Raw genomic sequence first — 19217 nt, forward strand, 5'->3', positions numbered from 1 at the left:
CCTTGGTAATAAATACCGACAAGTTGGTTTAGAAAGACACGTAAGCAAACACTATGACATATTTATTAGAAAACGTTTCGGTCCTGGGACCTTGATCACTTCTAACATACAGAGGTAGAAAGACATTATTTATATATATAGGCGGAGAGTGAGGTGTGACGCACGTGACCTGAGGAATGTCATAATTACATAAGAATGGAGGAACACTGTAGAAGGCCTACTGGCCCATGCCCCGTGGAGTCTCTGTGGAGACTCCACGGGGGCATTTGATGAACTGGAATGAGGCACAACTCGTTCTCACCGAACCAGACCTCAGACGCCGACGGTGCCTAGAAGCCTCACTAATCGCCGTCACCGACACTATAGAACGCAACACTGGAAACTACAAAATTTCAAAAACATTGGCATACATGATACTTAAGCAGCACCAACCCAACAACACAGGAGTCACATGATTTCATCGTCTACCCGTCCTCATCATAGGTAGAGGTTGTTTTGATAAGGACCTGCCTCGCATGGGCCAGTAGGCCTTGTACAGTGTTCCTCCATTCTTATGTAATTATGACATTCCTCAGGTCACGTGCGTCACACCTCACTCTCCGCCTATATATATAATGTCATTCTACCTCTGTATGTTAGAAGTGATCAAGGTCCCAGGACCGAAACGTTTTCTAATAAATATGTCATAGTGTTTGCTTACGTGTCTTTCTAAACCAACTTTCTAATTGAACCCAAAGATTAATTGTAAACAGACTAAAATTAGAGGCTGCAACAGTGGGAAGTTCTGTCTCCCAGGGCACGGGACTGCTTCACCTTTCTTATTCTCATATCACACATGGACAGGGACATAAATCATAACACTGTATTATCGTTTGCAGATGATACTAAAATTTGTATGAAAGTGGCAACCGTAGAAGACGTAGGAAGCCTCCAAGCTGATATAAATCAAGTCTTCCAGTGGGCTTCTGACAACAGTATGATAAGTGAAGACAAATTTCGGTTAATACGTCACAAATAAGAGACCTGGGAGTGATGTCAAAAGATCTCATGTTCAAAGAGTACAACACTGTTTTTGTTCATCGCAACTGCAAGAAAAATGATAGGTTGGATATCAAAAATCTTTGAAAACAAGTGATGCCAAGCAAATATTGATACTCTTTAGGTCACTCGTTATTTAGGCTGGAATTTTGCTGTGCACTAATGTATACCTTCATGGCAGGCGAAATTGATGAATTGGAAAATGTACAAAGAATCTTGACAACTCGTAAAAAAATAAATCAATCACCTAAATTAACGAGAGTACTTGAAATCCCTAGAACTGTACACCATAAAACGTATTCGAGAAAGCTGCATTATAATGTACACTTGGAAGATACCGGAGGGATTGGTTCCAAACTTACACACCGAAATTACTACTTATGAACACAAGAGGCCTAGCAGACGGTGCAGGATACCTCCAGTGAGAGAGAGAACGCTATGACGGTGAAGGTATGACGATTCTTCAGCAACCTCCATTCATTCATAAGGGGAGTTACCAAAAGATCCCTGGCAGTCTTCAAGAGGGAACTCGACAGGTTCCTCAAAAACAGTTCCTGATGAACCAGGTTGTGGTGCATACGTTGGACAACTTGATCGATCAGGCTAGTAACCAGGTGTGGTCTGAGACCGACCCGCGGGGGCGGTGACCTCCGGAATAGATTCCAGGTAACCTGCAGGGCATAGAAGTTGGGGACAAGAGTGGGAGCCGGGCATGTGGCAAGAGTGAGGGCGGGGTGGGGGTCGGGCACGTGGCAGAGTGAGGGTGGGGTGGGGGCCGGGCACGTGGCAAGAGTGAGGGCGGGGGTGAGAGTCGGGCACGTGGCAGGGTGCCGAGGGGGAAGGGTGAGTGCCAGGATCAATAGTGTGGATGCTGCGCCAGTCACCGCCCAGGATGCCACCTCCTGCCTACCTGCTCACTCCTCTTTGTCTCAAACTTTATTTTATAATGTTAACCTTACCCTATGATGCTTATACTCACACTTCACATACCCTATGATGCTTATACTCACACTTCACCTGCCCTATGATGCTTATACTCACCCTTCACCTACCTTATGATGCTTATACTCATCCTTCACCTACCCTGTGATGCTTATACTCACCCTTCACTTACCCTATGATGCTTACACTCGCCCTTCACCTACCCTATGATGCTTATACTTACCCTTCACCTACCCTATGATGCTTACACTCACCCTTCACCTACCATATGATGCTTATACTCACCCTTTACCTACCCTATGATGCTTATACTCACCCTTCACCTACCCTATGATGCTTATACTCACCCTTCACCTACCCTATGATGCTTATACTCACCCTTCACCTACCCTATGATGCTTATACTCACCCTTCACCTACCCTATGATACTTATACTCACCCTTCACCTACCCTATGATGCTTATACTCACCCTTCACCTACCCTATGATGCTTATACTCACCCTTCACCTACCCTTTGATGCTTATACTCACCCTTCACCTACCCTATGATGCTTATACTCAACCTTCACCTACCCTATGATGCTTATACTCACCCTTCACCTACCCTTTAATGCTTATACTCACCCTACACCTACCCTTTGATGCTTATACTCAACCTTCACCTACCCTATGTTGCTTATACTCACCCTTCAGCTATCCTAGCTAGATCCCTTATGATGCTCATGCTCCTCACCTTTCACCTACTCTACCCTAGGTTTACTACACTTCACCTACCCTGTGTGTACTACGTCATCTGCCCTACCCTAGGTGTACTACACCTACACCTACCCTAGATGCACTACCCTTCACCTACCCTAGATGCACTACCCTTCACCTACCCTAGATGTACTACATTTCATCTACCCTAGATGTACTACACTTACCCTAGGTGTACTACACTTCACGTACCCTAGATATACGACACTTCACCTACCCTAGCTGTAATACACGTACCCTAGGTGTACTACATTTCACCTATCCTATCCTAGGTGTACTATACCACCCACATTGCATGTTTGCTGTTGCAGCTTCACTATCTCTGGTTTGTCAATAACATTATGATTTCCATGACTGCAGTGTAACATGGCGTTACTGGCTTTAATTTAGAGTAATAGAGTGAAGCTAGTGTGAGTGTTGTGCTGATTATTGTGATAGTGTGAGGTGAAACCTTACCAGTTATAGTGTGTGTCAGAGTTGTGTGGTGAGCATCATCATCTCAGCGCTACATCTGGTTGTCTTGTGTCAGCCTCCGTAGTAACATCGTCTCCGGTGGCTGCCTCACTCACCATCTGGTCTCACCCCCAACACATCACTCACACTTAACATAAGGTCAATCACATCGGGGGTGACAGCATCGGCCTCCTGCGTCATGTTGGGCGCCGCTTCTGAGTACCACCATTGACCAGGGTTGACCCCCCCCAGTGAGGCGAGCCTGCACTCCACGCCTGTGAGTGGCCGTGTGTACACAGTGAGTGGAGCAGGTGTGGTGCAGCCAACATCACACACGTTGTGTCTACTTGCCCCTTCTTTCACCACCTAGTGTTATGCTAGGTTGGGCCGGTGAGCTAGTGCCCCGTTGTTGAGGCAATATTGAGCCCATACCAGACGTACCGCCCAGTGTGTGTTTGTGATTGTGTGAGCGGCGGTGTAGTGCTCCTCGGCTCTCTGCCCTCCACTGCTACCTCCTGCAGCTGGTACAGCTGCTTTCTCTTGTGCCTGCTTCCTCCTGCAGCTGCTGCTGCTGCTGACGCTTACCTCTCAACATGTTGGACTGTAAGTTTATCTCTGCTTTTGTGATGTACCTATGACCGGTTGCAAGGATTCTAGTCTTGGCCTGAGGCCAGATTTCCTTATTTCTGCTAGCGGCCCGCATAGCCATCACAGTCTGATTGATCTGTTACTTGTAGGAGGTAGTGATCCACTTTCATTTTAAAGATTTCTACTCCCATACCCACAAATGTTCCGCAGCAATGGACTTGTCCATGTATAGTGAACCTGTATGTTATGTAATACAGTGTGGCATGGATAATATCTGCTGACACCTTCACATCTTTCACTCTCACTCAGTTTTCATTTTCAGCCCTCACATTCACAAGTCACTCTCAGCCCTCGTCTTCAGCACTCACTATTAGCCCACACGACGTTCAGCCCTCACCCTCAGCCCTCACCTTCAACTCTCACTATCATCCCCCGCCTTCACCCCTCACCTTTAACCCTCACTATCAGTCCTCACCTTTAACTCTCACTTTCAGCCCTCATATTTAACCCTCACTCATTCAACACCCTTGTTCCTCACTTTCATCCTTCACTCTTATCCATCACTCTCAGTCCTCTGTATTCACTCTTGAGATCTCACTTTCAGCACTCAGCCTCATGCTTCACTCAGCCTTGATTCTCAACTCTCATTTCCCCTCTGTTCTCACCCATCGGGCTCATTTCCCCTCAGCCTTCACCTATCGGTTTCATTTCGGCCGTCAATACTCTCACCCTTCACTCTCCTTTCTCATCCTTAGTCTTCAAGAGTGTCTCGTAGCTCGATTGGTAGAGCACTCAGTTCACACACTGAGGTCCGTGGTTCGATCCCCGGTACGGCTGGAAACATTAGGACGTGTATCCTTAAGACACCTACTGTTCATGTTCACCTGTCAGTAAAATAGGCACCTGGGTGTTAGTCGATTGGTGTGGGTCGCATCCTGGGACAACATTGACCTAATTTGCCCGAAATGCTCTGCATATCAAGGAGCTTTGTATACAGTAGTATGTCATTGATGTCAGCTAGACCTGTATACCTTGTAAATGTACTTGTAGAAATAAAGATTATTATTATTAAGAGGAGACCGCACTGCTTTGTCTAACACGTGCATGATCATCTAGGCTGTGATGACTATGCTGGCCTGCTTGAAGCTAGTAGCAACAACCTGGTTGAACAGACAACATTGAAGCCTGGCCTCAAGTAGGGCTGCACGCATAGAAAAACCCTAAAAAATGATCGAAGGTACATTATCCTAATGACGAAGTTTGAATCCTTCATTAAGATGGCTGCACTCCATTGTTTCTCTTTACAAATAGAGGAACTATTTTCCTTTTTATCTAGCTTTCCCCCCTCCCCTTATAGCCTATGCTTTGACGCAAGGTGTTGGTATTTTTTTACGTAAAACAATTTTACAGGCTAAGATCTGTTATCGTACCTGAGTTCATTTTAACGTCCAGCCGTATCTGGGGTATACTACCCCTTCCCCAGGATGCCACCCACACCAGTCGGCTAAAACACAGGTACCTACTTACTGCTAGGTGAACAGGGACAGCAGGTGTAAAGAAACATGCCCAATGTTTCCTCCCGTACCGGAGATCGAAACAGGACACTCAGTGTGTGAGCTGAGTGCGCTACCATCCGAGCTACGGGGCACCTTTGCATTGCAACCTAGCGAAATTGAAATTATTGCGATTGTTTTGTAATTAAGGTTTTTATATTATCACAGGAAATTAGTCACAATGGCAGAAAATTGGTGTTGATAATAGCAATTCACAAAATAACCCACACTTTGATAAGGAATTTATGTACGACTTTTCGATTCATCCTGAGTCATTATCAAGTCACTACTAAGCGAGAGGATATGTATTGGTCACATAACATGCCTACACAAAGGGTGCTAACACAGGCGCCAATACTAACATTACTAACAAAGGAAAGTGGACAACTATTTCGTCAAATTGCATAAAAACCCTAATTATGATGGCTTTGTAGGTTTGTGGGCCACTGTCAGCAACAGCTTGGTTGACCAAGCTGTCACCAGAGAAGCTTGGTGTTAAGTTGGGCTGAGAGGATAGCTTCATCTTCACATTGTTCCAGACTATGGAGCAGAACTCTTTGAATAATAAAGATACTAGGCTAAATGTTGCACATGTCTGATCTACTTGTGGGTATTATATACCATTGTTATATTCACATCTTGTGCGTGGACTCGTTTAAATCAGGCAGAGCGGCGCCATTATACTGCTGACCCTAAACGACACACAAACATATGATATAGTATTTACAATAAGAATATACTTCAATGAACTTTTGTTCAAGTATAGCACCAAACTAATATTTTTAAACAACATCGTCTCAGTATTTGGGAAATTTATTTTTGTCTATAGAATAATAAATATAAATACATTAAAAACAATGATGACAGTTACCAAAACACATTAAAGAATGGGTTGCCAACCTTTTCTATGCCCCGCACCCCTGGGAAATGTTTGATTAATGTTGCACCACCTACGAAAGTAATATCGCATTTGAAGATGAAGTCAAATATAAACTGAGCAATTAGAAAAGGTTTTGGTAAGATAAACGGAATTGTTCTTTTCATTAGGACTGTTGCGCCCCCTTAAAAACCATCTCACACCCCAGGTTGGGAACCCCTGCCTTAAAGTACCTTCGGATACCCCTTAAAGTACCTTCGGGAACCCCTTAAAGTAACTTAGGCTGCCCCTAAAAGTAACGTACTTCAGATCGGGAACCCTTTTTATAAAGCAGGGGTTCTTTTTACGATTATATACCCCTAATGGATTGCCCAATATATCCACGTACCCCCTTCCCAGACTGTAGCAATCATAACTATCTAAAGTACCAGTATGAATTCAAAAGATGTCAGTTGGTTTTACTTTACATACGGATAGCTTACAACAGAACAGCTGATAGTTTATTCTAACAACTTTTATTTAAAACTGTTCAGAGATCGAGCCCCGTAGCCCCATTATTTGGTTCCCCTAATCCCCCAAGGGGTATGGATACCCCCGGTTACGTTCTGGAGAATACATCCCAGGTACTTATGTTTTGCTATGATGGCAGTTAAGCATCTCTATATATTCTGGCTGTGAGAGTTCTCCTGCTCTGAAAGATACACTGATTGTAATGCTTGCTCATAACTCTTCACTCTTAGTACTCTTACCTTCAACCCTCATGCAACCTTCATTCACTCTCAGCCTTCAACTTCAATTCTCAACCCTCACGCTTAGAGCCTTCACCTTCAGTCACAACCTTACTTTGTCTTCACCTTCAACCCCCAATCTCAGGCCTCACCTTCAGTTCTCGCTCTCACATATCATGCTCAGTAACCACCTTCAGGTCTCAGGCTGCAGTCTCAAGCCTCACCTTCAGCAATCACTTTCTGCCTTCACACTCCACCAACAGAAGCTTAACAATACCTTCAACACTCACCTTTCATCTTCACTCACCACACTCACCCTTCATCTTCACTCACCATCTTCAACACTCACAATTACCTTCATCTTCAACACTCACTCGTCTCCAGCACTCACTCGTCTCCTTCAAATCTTCTAGTGCTGTGTTTGTTGCAGTTAGTATGTTATTGGTCCTACCTGTGTCACAGTACCAGTAATTCAGTCACAGTACCAGTAACTCAGAGTATCAGTAAGTCAGTACCAGTAACTCGAAGTTAAAGTAATGTTTTATTTTCAAGAATTGTCTGGTGTTGACTCACCTCTGACTCTGCATCTTTTATACACTGCAAGGAAAGCCCACTGTTTTGTGAATCTTTCGGGCAGGCAAAAACTATTACTTAATACTAGTACAGGTATCTGCTTAAGGATTGTAATTTAAGTTTTGTGTAACAATTCAATATGTTAGACAAGTCCGAGTTGATTGTGGATTGGGTATTCAACGTCCTTACCCACCACCGTGCAACTGTGGCAATCTTGCTCATCATCATGTAAGCATGTAACATAGGTGTTGCTCATGACCCACATTTTAATAAACCCAAATTGTGTAATAGGTGTTGTCTGTGGGTACCACAGTGTCGTTGTTGGTAACTTAATATGGTTAATTATTTGTTTTTTCTTGTCAGTTGTGCTTTTCTGTGATCTGGTGGTGGTGTTTTTCTTGCTGTCCTGTTGACATCTATTTATTCCTTAGCTCTTCCACCTGTGCCTCTTATATCCTTGCCTACGTAAACACTGGAGTGTTGTATTCAGGGTTATGCTCTGTATTACGATGTGTCTGGCACAACCTGTGATGTAAGCATGAACTTGATCAGGCGGTGTTTATTTCTCTAGTATTAACTAATCCTTAAGCAATTTGTTATTGTACTGAATTTAATTTATTTCCTCCTCCATTCCTGCACTCTCCATAATCCTCATTTATTCATTTTGCTCATTTTCTTGTTTACCTACATGGAGTGTTTTCTGAGAGGCTCTGCCCCTGTGGCCCAGTCCCAGACCAGGTCTCTTTTTGGATAGGCTGATTAATTAGGCTATTGTTGCTAGCCGCACAAGTCCAACAGATGCATCATAGCCCGGCTTATCATCAGTTGACTTTAGCAACTTGTCAAGTTCTCTCTTGAAGACACCCAAGAGCTTGTTAGTAATCATGGGTGGCACAAAAGGGAGGCTTGAGGTGGCTTCAGTCTCCAGAAATTCCCTCATCCCCTCAAAGGGTCCTAATAAAAATAATAATAATACTGCTTCAAAACAAGTTTCCTAGTTCCTCTTCCAACCATATAGCCGCCCCTATGATACCCTTTCCCCCAGTATAGAACTTCTGGTGCCACCCCTTTTGGTAATCCCTCTTATGTTTGAAGAGAGGATATTGGAAAGTCTTGGTTTTTCCACACTTACTGAGTTTGCCTTGTTGCTACTACAGTTGTAATCTCTGTTCCTGGTTTTCTCAGTCACTCGTGAATGATCACATAGTTACTGGCCCCCTGGGCCAGTAACACTGGCCCAGTGTGTTGTGGTATGTTGTAGCAAATCTTTAAAATCTTTATCTATTATTTTATGTTTTTCATTTATATAGTTTGCTGTACATGATGAATTTGAACTTATATAGTTATGCTTTCTTTCTATATCGTTATCATCCTGATATGTATGCGGATAGGTTTTGTTTCTATTTATTATGTATCACAACAGGTTACAATGAGTGAATTTGTAGAGTGCAATCCAAGGGAATTTTTTTTTGTTCGTTAACTATGTTATTAATGACTGCTGACTTTTGGTTCGAGGTGATAATGAATGTCCAGTTTATTACAGGATTATGAACTAAGAAGCATGTCTGTAGTCTAAGTGCTTGTCTGTAAGATTATCTTGCATGTTCATGAGGCAGAAAAAAAACAGCAATTCTGTCACAGTGAAAATATTTAACAGGTTTACATTTTACACTTGGCGGGACAATAGTACCTCCCTGGACGCCAGTACCTACCTGGAAGACTGATTTCCACCAATCTATTACTGTGACCCATTAATTCTGTCACATCTATACATATAGTTTTTATTGTTATCTCACCGTCCAACAGCACCTTTACATGTGTTTTTTGAGATGTTCCAAACATGGCATTCACTTCTGAGAGGAGCCCACTAATTTAACTAACTTTGCCATTTTATTTTATTTCAAACCCTGAATGCTTGTAAAAAAGTAAGCAGGATTCATTATTTGGGATGTTTTGGTTTGGTGTTTTTGTTAGTGCTACTACTTGGTATAATCACAGGTGTACATACCCCTGTTGTCTCCAGGATTATTTGTAGCGTGGTATGGAGTAATACACAGTGGTGTGGTGGAGTAATATACAGTGTGGTGGAGTAATACACAGTGGTGTGGTGGAGTAATACACAGTGGTGTGGTGGAGTAATACACAGTGGTTTGGTGGAGTAATACACAGTGGTTTGGTGGAGTAATACACAGTGGTGTGGTGGAGTAATACACAGTGGTGTGGTGGAGTAATACACAGTGTGGTGGAGTAATACACAGTGGTGTGGTGGAGTAATACACAGTGGTGTGGTGGAGTAATACACAGTGGTGTGGTGGAGTAATACACAGTGGTTTGGTGGAGTAATACACAGTGGTTTGGTGGAGTAATACACAGTGGTGTGGTGGAGTAATACACAGTGGTGTGGTGGAGTAATACACTGGTGTGGTGGAGTAATACACAGTGGTTTGGTGGAGTAATACACAGTGGTTTGGTGGAGTAATACACAGTGGTGTGGTGGAGTAATACACAGTGGTGTGGTGGAGTAATACACAGTGGTTTGGTGGAGTAATACACAGTGGTGTAGTGGAGTAATACACAGTGGTGTGGTGGAGTAATACACAGTGGTTTGGTGGAGTAATACACAGTGGTTTGGTGGAGTAATACACAGTGGTGTGGTGGAGTAATACAGTGGTGTGGTGGAGTAATACACAGTGGTGTGGTGGAGTAATACACAGTGGTGTGGTGGAGTAATACACAGTGGTGTGGTGGAGTAATACACAGTGGTGTGGTGGAGTAATACACAGTGGTGTGGTGGAGTAATACACAGTGGTTTGGTGGAGTAATACACAGTGGTGTGGTGGAGTAATACACAGTGGTTTGGTGGAGTAATACACAGTGGTTTGGTGGAGTAATACACAGTGGTGTGGTGGAGTAATACACAGTGGTGTGGTGGAGTAATACACAGTGGTTTGGTGGAGTAATACACAGTGGTTTGGTGGAGTAATACACAGTGGTGTGGTGGAGTAATACACAGTGGTGTGGTGGAGTAATACACAGTGTGGTGGAGTAATACACAGTGGTGTGGTGGAGTAATACACAGTGGTTTGGTGGAGTAATACACAGTGGTTTGGTGGAGTAATACACAGTGTGGTGGAGTAATACACAGTGGTGTGGTGGAGTAATACACAGTGGTGTGGAGTAATACACAGTGGTGTGGTGGAATAATACACAGTGGTGTGGTGGAGTAATACACAGTGGTTTGGTGGAGTAATACACAGTGGTTTGGTGGAGTAATACACAGTGGTGTGGTGGAGTAATACAGTGGTGTGGTGGAGTAATACACAGTGGTGTGGTGGAGTAATACACAGTGGTGTGGTGGAGTAATACACAGTGGTGTGGTGGAGTAATACACAGTGGTGTGGTGGAGTAATACAGTGTGGTGGAGTAATACACAGTGGTGTGGTGGAGTAATACACAGTGGTTTGGTGGAGTAATACACAGTGGTTTGGTGGAGTAATACACAGTGGTGTGGTGGAGTAATACACAGTGGTGTGGTGGAGTAATACACAGTGGTTTGGTGGAGTAATACACAGTGGTTTGGTGGAGTAATACACAGTGGTGTGGTGGAGTAATACACAGTGGTGTGGTGGAGTAATACACAGTGTGGTGGAGTAATACACTGGTGTGGTGGAGTAATACACAGTGGTTTGGTGGAGTAATACACAGTGGTTTGGTGGAGTAATACACAGTGGTGTGGTGGAGTAATACACAGTGGTGTGGTGGAGTAATACACAGTGGTTTGGTGGAGTAATACACAGTGGTGTAGTGGAGTAATACACAGTGGTGTGGTGGAGTAATACACAGTGGTTTGGTGGAGTAATACACAGTGGTTTGGTGGAGTAATACACAGTGGTGTGGTGGAGTAATACACAGTGGTGTGGTGGAGTAATACACAGTGGTGTGGTGGAGTAATACACTGGTGTGGTGGAGTAATACAGTGTGGTGGAGTAATACACAGTGGTGTGGTGGAGTAATACACAGTGGTTTGGTGGAGTAATACACAGTGGTTTGGTGGAGTAATACACAGTGGTGTGGTGGAGTGATACAGTGGTGTGGTGGAGTAATACACAGTGGTGTGGTGGAGTAATACACAGTGGTTTGGTGGAGTAATACACAGTGGTGTAGTGGAGTAATACACAGTGGTGTGGTGGAGTAATACACAGTGGTTTGGTGGAGTAATACACAGTGGTTTGGTGGAGTAATACACAGTGGTGTGGTGGAGTAATACACAGTGGTTTGGTGGAGTAATACACAGTGGTGTGGTGGAGTAATACACAGTGGTGTGGTGGAGTAATACACAGTGTGGTGGAGTAATACACAGTGGTTTGGTTGAGTAATACACAGTGGTGTAGTGGAGTAATACACAGTGGTGTGGTGGAGTAATACACAGTGGTTTGGTGGAGTAATACACAGTGGTTTGGTGGAGTAATACACAGTGGTGTGGTGGAGTAATACACAGTGGTGTGGTTGAGTAATACACAGTGGTGTGGTGGAGTAATACACAGTGGTGTGGTGGAGTAATACAGTGTGGTGGAGTAATACACAGTGGTGTGGTGGAGTAATACACAGTGGTTTGGTGGAGTAATACACAGTGGTTTGGTGGAGTAATACACAGTGGTGTGGTGGAGTAATACAGTGGTGTGGTGGAGTAATACAGTGTGGTGGAGTAATACACAGTGGTTTGGTGGAGTAATACACAGTGGTGTAGTGGAGTAATACACAGTGGTGTGGTGGAGTAATACACAGTGGTTTGGTGGAGTAATACACAGTGGTTTGGTGGAGTAATACACAGTGGTGTGGTGGAGTAATACACCACAGTGGTGTGGTGGAGTAATACACAGTGGTGTGGTGGAGTAATACACAGTGGTTTGGTGAAGTAATACACAGTGGTTTGGTGAAGTAATACACAGTGGTGTGGTGGAGTAATACACAGTGGCGTGGTGGAGTAATACAGTGTGGTGGAGTAATACACTGGTGTGGTGGAGTAATACACAGTGGTGTAGTGGAGTAATACACAGTGGTGTGGTGGAGTAATACACAGTGGTGTGTCGGAGTAATACAAAGTGGTGTGGTGGAGTAATACACAGTGGTGTGGAGTAATACACAGTGGTGTGGTGGAATAATACACAGTGGTGTGGTGGAATAATACACACTGGTGTAGTGGAATAATACAGTGGTGTGGTGGAATAATACACAGTGGTGTGGTGGAATAATACACAGTGGTGTGGTGGAGTAACAGTGGTGTGGTGCAGTAATACAATGCGGTGGTGATACCGCCAGTGCATCACTCGTTGATAACACTTGACGCCTCCATTATCTCTTCTATCGTGTGTGTTAATGTTATATTTAGTTAACTAACGTTAAATAGCCAGCCTTCTCAACTCTAACAACTACAGAGAAATTCATTGAAGCATTCAACTTTTAAAAAAAGAACGTTGCTGTTCCGAGGACAAACATCATTTCTTAGACTGATAGGCTGCTAGGCTAGTTTTTGTACAAAATTAAAAATTGCCATGAGTTAACTGAAGGGCTGTTTGACCCTCTCGGGTCATTATATAATTGTCTTATTGGAAAATAATTTTAATAACCGGTATGATAATGATGATAATCATCATAATCATAAATGTGGAGTGGGGTTGGTGGTCAGTGTTTGTGATGGGAAATAAACATATACAATTGATCTTTTGGGCAAGAGTTGATGTGGCAGTTAGTGTTATCACCATTTGTAGTTAAGCTTGTTATCACTACTTGTGTAGTTAAGCTTACCACCACTTATGTAAAGCTTGTTATCGCTAGTTGTGTAAAGCTTATCACCACTTACATAGTTAAGCGTGTTATCACTTGTGTAGCTAAGCGTGTTATCACCACTGTTGTGTAGCTAAGCTTATCACCACTTGTGTAGTTAAACTTGTTATTATCACTGTTGTGTAAATCTTGTTATCACCACTTGTGTAGTTAAGCTTATCACTTACGTAGTTAAGCTTGTTATCACCACTTATGTAGCACAGTTTATTGCTCTTGGTAATGATAATCCATTATTTCTTTAAAGTTATGTATTGTAATTAATACAGGAATAGTTGACATTTTTGTCATACTTGATAGAAAGCCTCGAGTGACGCAGAACATTTCCGCCAACTTTTAACTGACTTAAAAAGTGCGCAGATAAATGGTTCGGAGAACCGCCATGTTGATAAAATACACATGTGCATCACTTGGGTGTCTTTATTGTGGAATAAAGATACCCAGATGTTGCACATGTATCTAATTTATCAACTTTGAAGCGCAAACATTTTTTTTTAGATTAACTTTGGTTTATTTGATTGATAAAGTTTAGTCACTCATAGTAACACATTGTTTTACAATCAATCAGTCAAGAGTGAGAGAGAGAGATTGTATGTGGAGGGAGGCAGGGCAGGGTGGGTTGGAGTAGTGTACTGGTGGTGTAGTGACAGTGTGGCTCAGGCTGGGTGTCAGTGAGGGCGTGTATGCACTTGTCTCCACCCACCAAACACAAACATATTAAGTATTACTATACACAGTTGTAGTGGTCGAGGGAGACAGCATCGTCGTGGCCTGGCGGGAGTGTTGGTGTGGGGGAAACCCACCTACCTGTGGCTCTCCTGGACCACCACCTCTCACCCATACCCACCTACTAGTAGCGAGATAGGCATCTATATGTTAACAAATTGTTATGGGTCCACATCCAGTGAAAGATGTGCTAGGAAACTCCAATCTTTCTGGAATGTCATCCTGTGTAGGAAAATACTCCGGACCTGTGTGTAAGGAACTCCAGTACCTGCTGGAAATATTCAGACGTTGGGTGGAAGGTATCCGTGTACCTAATGATGTACATTAAAAAGAAAAACTATCTAGTGCCACTTGTTTGCTGTGACTGATGGTGAAGCTCCGCAGGGTGCACGCCCACCCATGGCTAAATATATTTTCCTGAAAAATAGAGGAATATATTTCGTAGCAGTAATCGAGTGATTGCTTCATGTACTTCAAGACATCTTTCAGAAATACACGAAAGTGATATGAGTGTTAAAAATTACGATATTATAATTATGAGGACTGGTTGCTCCCTCACCAGTGTTGTCAACCTTTCACCACCCCAGGGAGGTTCCTTGACGCTGGTGAGGGGCTCTTGATCTACGGAATTGGATCTGTGCTCCAGTTCCCTGGATTAAGCCTAAATACCTTCCATCTCCCCCCCCCTACGTGCGCTGTATAATCTTACGGGCTTAGCGTTCCCCCATGATTATAATAATCTCAACCTTTCACCAGTGCAACTTGTCATCAAGTACACTCACACTCGCTTCACTCATAGCGCAACACTACAAGTTATTGGTTTTTAACTTAATTAAATTCAGATTAGTCGTCATAAGTGACTGATTTTATCTTTGCATAATACCTAAGGAAAAATGCCACTAAATAAGCAGATTACTTCTCGTGTAAAAATTTATATAGTGTCACTTTCCCTCGTGTGGTTACTGATTGTAGGTAGAAATATTGGTCACAGTAAGGCCTCAGGCACGTGTTGGATCTTCGTCATAAGATGAGCCTTTCAGTGCTTTTTTTTTTATAAAAAAATGGATATACCAGTAATGTGCTACTACCCAATTTTGTATGATAGTTACATAGTGGGAACAAAAGCTAGCCATTTCCCAGTCATAATCTATTACACATGATAAACTAGTGAATATGATAATGGTATACAGTACCGGCAAGTTGATAAGCAAGACAAGTGCAACAGTTAGGTAATTTCTAGTGGGCTCCGTTTCTCCTGTCATCAAGATTATCTGAGCCTCACCTTTGACAGTATATGTCTCCATACTATTGCTTCAGCTTCACATTGTTCCAGACTAGGGAGCAAAACTCTTCTCCAGGCTAAGGGACTGACCACCTCAAAACTAAGTCTTCAAGGGTGACTGATTACATCGTCCTTGCATCTCTACTGCTGCTGCTGCTTCCTCTGTACTCGACTGAAGGAGCTTGCTGCGAAACATTTTGTCATAAACTTACCTGTTGCACACGGGTCTCGCCAACATGATAAACTACATACATTGTGTTAAACTGGCAACCTGAGCTGACATACTTCAGTCGGTCAGTGAGGATAACGCCAAGTATTCCATTAAAGAATGGCGGCACTGTGGTGGGGGCGTCAGAAGGGAAAGTGGGGTAGGTGATTGCCATATGGCAGGCCATGGTAGCCGCAACCAGTCTCACTCAGTGGCCAGGGTGCTGTCAGGTAGGTGTGAGGCAGGTATTACGCAGGTGTCACAGATTGGCGTGAGAAATTAGACACATGCAATTCCTGGGTATTCTTATTTTAGATTTTTTTTTCGAACTGTGGCTTTATCAGTTCAGCACAAAGATAATTTGAAGGTGTTGAAATTGGAGACGGTAGATGATGAAGTAGTCAGTTCCTTAGCCTTGCAGACCTATACACGGAAAACAGTGGAAGATAAGGTAATCAGTCCCGCAGCCTGAAAGTCGGTCTTGAATGGGAAGCATAATGGTACGTTGGTTTATCTTCACAAATAATGAGGACCTGATAAGAGACATAAGAATATCAAAAACAACTAATTCCGATCACAATCTAATCGAAGTCCAGACGTACATGCATAGGGGTCCTGAACAGCAGAATGCATGTACCTGTGAAGGTGTCTTCACAAAATACAATTTCAACAACAAGAACATCAACTGGGACCAGGTAAACCATGTCCTAAACGAAACATGTTGGGAAGATGTCTTAAATGACATGGATCCAAACCAGTGCCTTGAAAGGATCAACTTCCTGGTAGCCGAAGCATGTTCTAGGCATATTCCCCTAAGAAAGAAGAAGAGCAGGAGTAAACTGGAGAGAAAAAGACGCTCCCTCTACAGAAGACGACGAAGAGTCACTGAGCTCCTCAGGAGTGCTAGAATATCTGATACACGAAAGGAGGCGCTGACCAGGGAAGTGGAAACTATCGAACTTAAGCTAAATGACTCTTACAGGAACCAGGAGAGGCAGGAGGAGCTTAAAGCTATTAGTGAAATTGAAAGAAATTCAAAATATTTCTTTTCATATGCCAAAAACAAGGCAAATACCACATCTAGTATCGGGCCCTTATTCAGACAGGATGGGACTTACACAGACGACAACAAGGAAATGAGTGAAATATTGAAATCCCAGTACGACTCTGTGTTTAGTGAACCACTAATCGGTCTGAGGATCGACGACCCAAATGATTTCTTCATGAATGAGCCTCAAAACTCCATAAATGTATGCCAGATTTCCGACATTACCCTAACTCCGATAGATTTCGAAAAAGCCATTGACAACATGCCTATGCACTCAGCCCCGGGCCCAGACTCGTGGAACTCTGTTTTCATTAAGAACTGCAAGAAACCCCTCTCGCGTGCCCTAAGTACACTATGGAGGAGGAGCTTGGACATGGGTGAAATTCCACAGTCACTTAAAACAACGGATATAGCCCCACTCCATAAAGGTGGCAGCAAAGCATTAGCTAAGAACTATAGACCAATAGCTCTGACGTCCCACATCATAAAAATCTTTGAAAGAGTGCTAAGAAGCAGGATTGCAAATCACCTGGATTCCCAAAATCTGCACAATCCAGGGCAACATGGGTTCATGGCAGGTCGCTCCTGCCTCTCACAACTACTGGATCACTATGACATGGCCTTGGATGCACTGGAAGAAAATCAGAATGCAGATGTAATATACACAGACTTTGCAAAAGCATTTGACAAATGCGATCATGGCGTAATAGCCCATAAAATACGTGCTAAAGGAATAACTGGGAAAGTGGGGAGATGGATCTTCAACTTCCTAACAAATCGAACACAAAGAGTAGTGGTCAACAGAGTTAAATCGGAGGCTGCCATAGTGAAGAGCTCTGTTCCACAAGGCACAGTACTCGCCCCCATCTTATTCCTTATCCTCATATCAGACATAAACAGAGATATACACCACAGCACCGTATCATCCTTTGCGGATGATACTAGGATCTGCATGAGGCTGTCATCTGCTGAGGACGCGGTTTACCTCCAAGAAGATATAAACAAAGTTTTCCAGTGGGCAACGGTAAACAATATGATGTTCAATGAGGACAAATTCCAACTACTCCGTTATGGAAAACTGGAGGAGATAATAATTAGAACAGAGTATACTACTGACTCCGGCCATACAATAGAGCGGAAAAATAATGTAAGGGACCTGGGAGTAGTAATGTCTGAGGATCTCACTTTCAAGGATCACAACAGTGCCACGATCGCACTTGCAAAGAAAATGATAGGATGGATAATGAGAACTTTCAAAACGAGAGATGCCAAGCCCATGATGATCCTTTTCAAATCACTTGTTCTCTCTAGGCTGGAATACTGCTGTACATTAACATCTCCATTCAAAGCAGGTGAAATCGCAGATCTAGAGAGTGTACAGAGATCCTTTACTGCACGTATAAGTTCTGTCAAGCACCTTAACTACTGGGAACGCTTGGAAGCACTTGACTTGTACTCGTTGGAACGCAGGCGGGAGAGATATATCATAATCTACACTTGGAAAATCTTGGAAGGAATGGTCCCAAGTCTGCACACAGAAATCACTCCCTACGAAAGTAAAAGACTGGGCAGGCGATGCAAAATGCCGCCAATAAAAAGTAGGGGCGCCATTGGTACACTAAGAGAAAACACCATAAGTGTCCGGGGCCCAAAACTGTTCAACAGTCTCCCATCAAGCATTAGGGGAATTGCCAATAAACCCCTGGCTGCCTTCAAGAGAGAGCTGGACAGATACCTAAAGTCAGTGCCGGATCAGCCGGGCTGTGGCTCGTACGTTGGACTGCGTGCGGCCAGCAGTAACAGCCTAGTTGATCAGGCCCTGATCCATCGGGAGGCCTGGTCATGGACCGGGCCGCGGGGGCGTTGATCCCCGGAATAACCTCCAGGTAACCTCCAGGAAACAGGACAAGTTTCCAGACGCAGATCTTGTCATATGATGACTCGTTGCTGGAACTTTTGGTTTTCTGACCGATGACTTCCATTTAGTAAGATTAATTGTGAAGCATAAGCAAGAAGATGGACTTTTACATAGTGGCCGGGGATATTTAGTTGACTTGCATGGTTATCAATTTTGTAGGGTTCATGAGGGTATCAAGTTCCTGACTTACCAAAGCTACCAAATGCACTAATCACCTGTACCCTTATCTTATCTGTTGTATGACATACGGGTTTGCCGCTTGATTTAAGAAAAACGTTATCTATTGTATATTTAGGTATGAAGGTACTAGGAAAATCTGTTCAACATATATTGGCGAAATTATTATATTTTTGAACAGTTTTTCCTCTCTTTTTACCTTCATATCTAAATATACAATTTATACATCACTAATGTTTTTTCTAAGAAGCAGTTCACATGGCCGGGGTTATTATAGGTTTCCTTCTTGTGTTTCGTCGTCTGACTGGGGAAACACAAAGCCTGGAGGAAGGGAATTTTCTGATATTTATCCTGCTCAGTCTTATAAGTGACGAGAGATGGTAACAACGCGCGCGCGCGCGCGTGTGTGTGTGTGTGTGTGTGTGTGTGTGTGTGTGTGTGTGTGTGTGTGTGCGTGCGTGCGTGCGTGCGTGTGTGCTATGTAGTTGTAATACAGTGTGTTTGCTC

The 19217-nt window shown here is 43.4% G+C and overlaps 1 protein-coding gene across 7 annotated transcripts in view; it reads left to right on the forward strand.

Annotated features, from left to right (window-relative positions):
• LOC128696978 (protein ST7 homolog) overlaps positions 1–19217 on the forward strand; it is a 113035-nt gene that overhangs the window by 23428 nt on the left and 70390 nt on the right. For 3 of the 7 annotated variants that reach the window (XR_011393299.1, XM_053788431.2, XM_053788433.2), the window contains exon 1: positions 13961–14072. The exons of 2 other annotated variants lie outside the window; for them this stretch is intronic. Coding sequence is in view for 1 of the 5 variants with exons in the window: in XM_053788436.2 (XP_053644411.1) it covers positions 3785–3794 (10 nt within the window). In the remaining 4 variants the exon portion in view is untranslated. Of the gene's footprint in view, positions 1–3292; positions 3795–13960; positions 14073–14186; positions 14205–19217 lie in introns of those variants that run through there. 2 more of the 7 variants (XM_053788436.2, XM_053788432.2) reach the window with 2 other exon arrangements.

This window comes from Cherax quadricarinatus, chromosome 49, assembly GCF_038502225.1.
Source record: "Cherax quadricarinatus isolate ZL_2023a chromosome 49, ASM3850222v1, whole genome shotgun sequence".
NCBI classification, from domain to species: Eukaryota; Metazoa; Arthropoda; class Malacostraca; order Decapoda; family Parastacidae; genus Cherax; species Cherax quadricarinatus.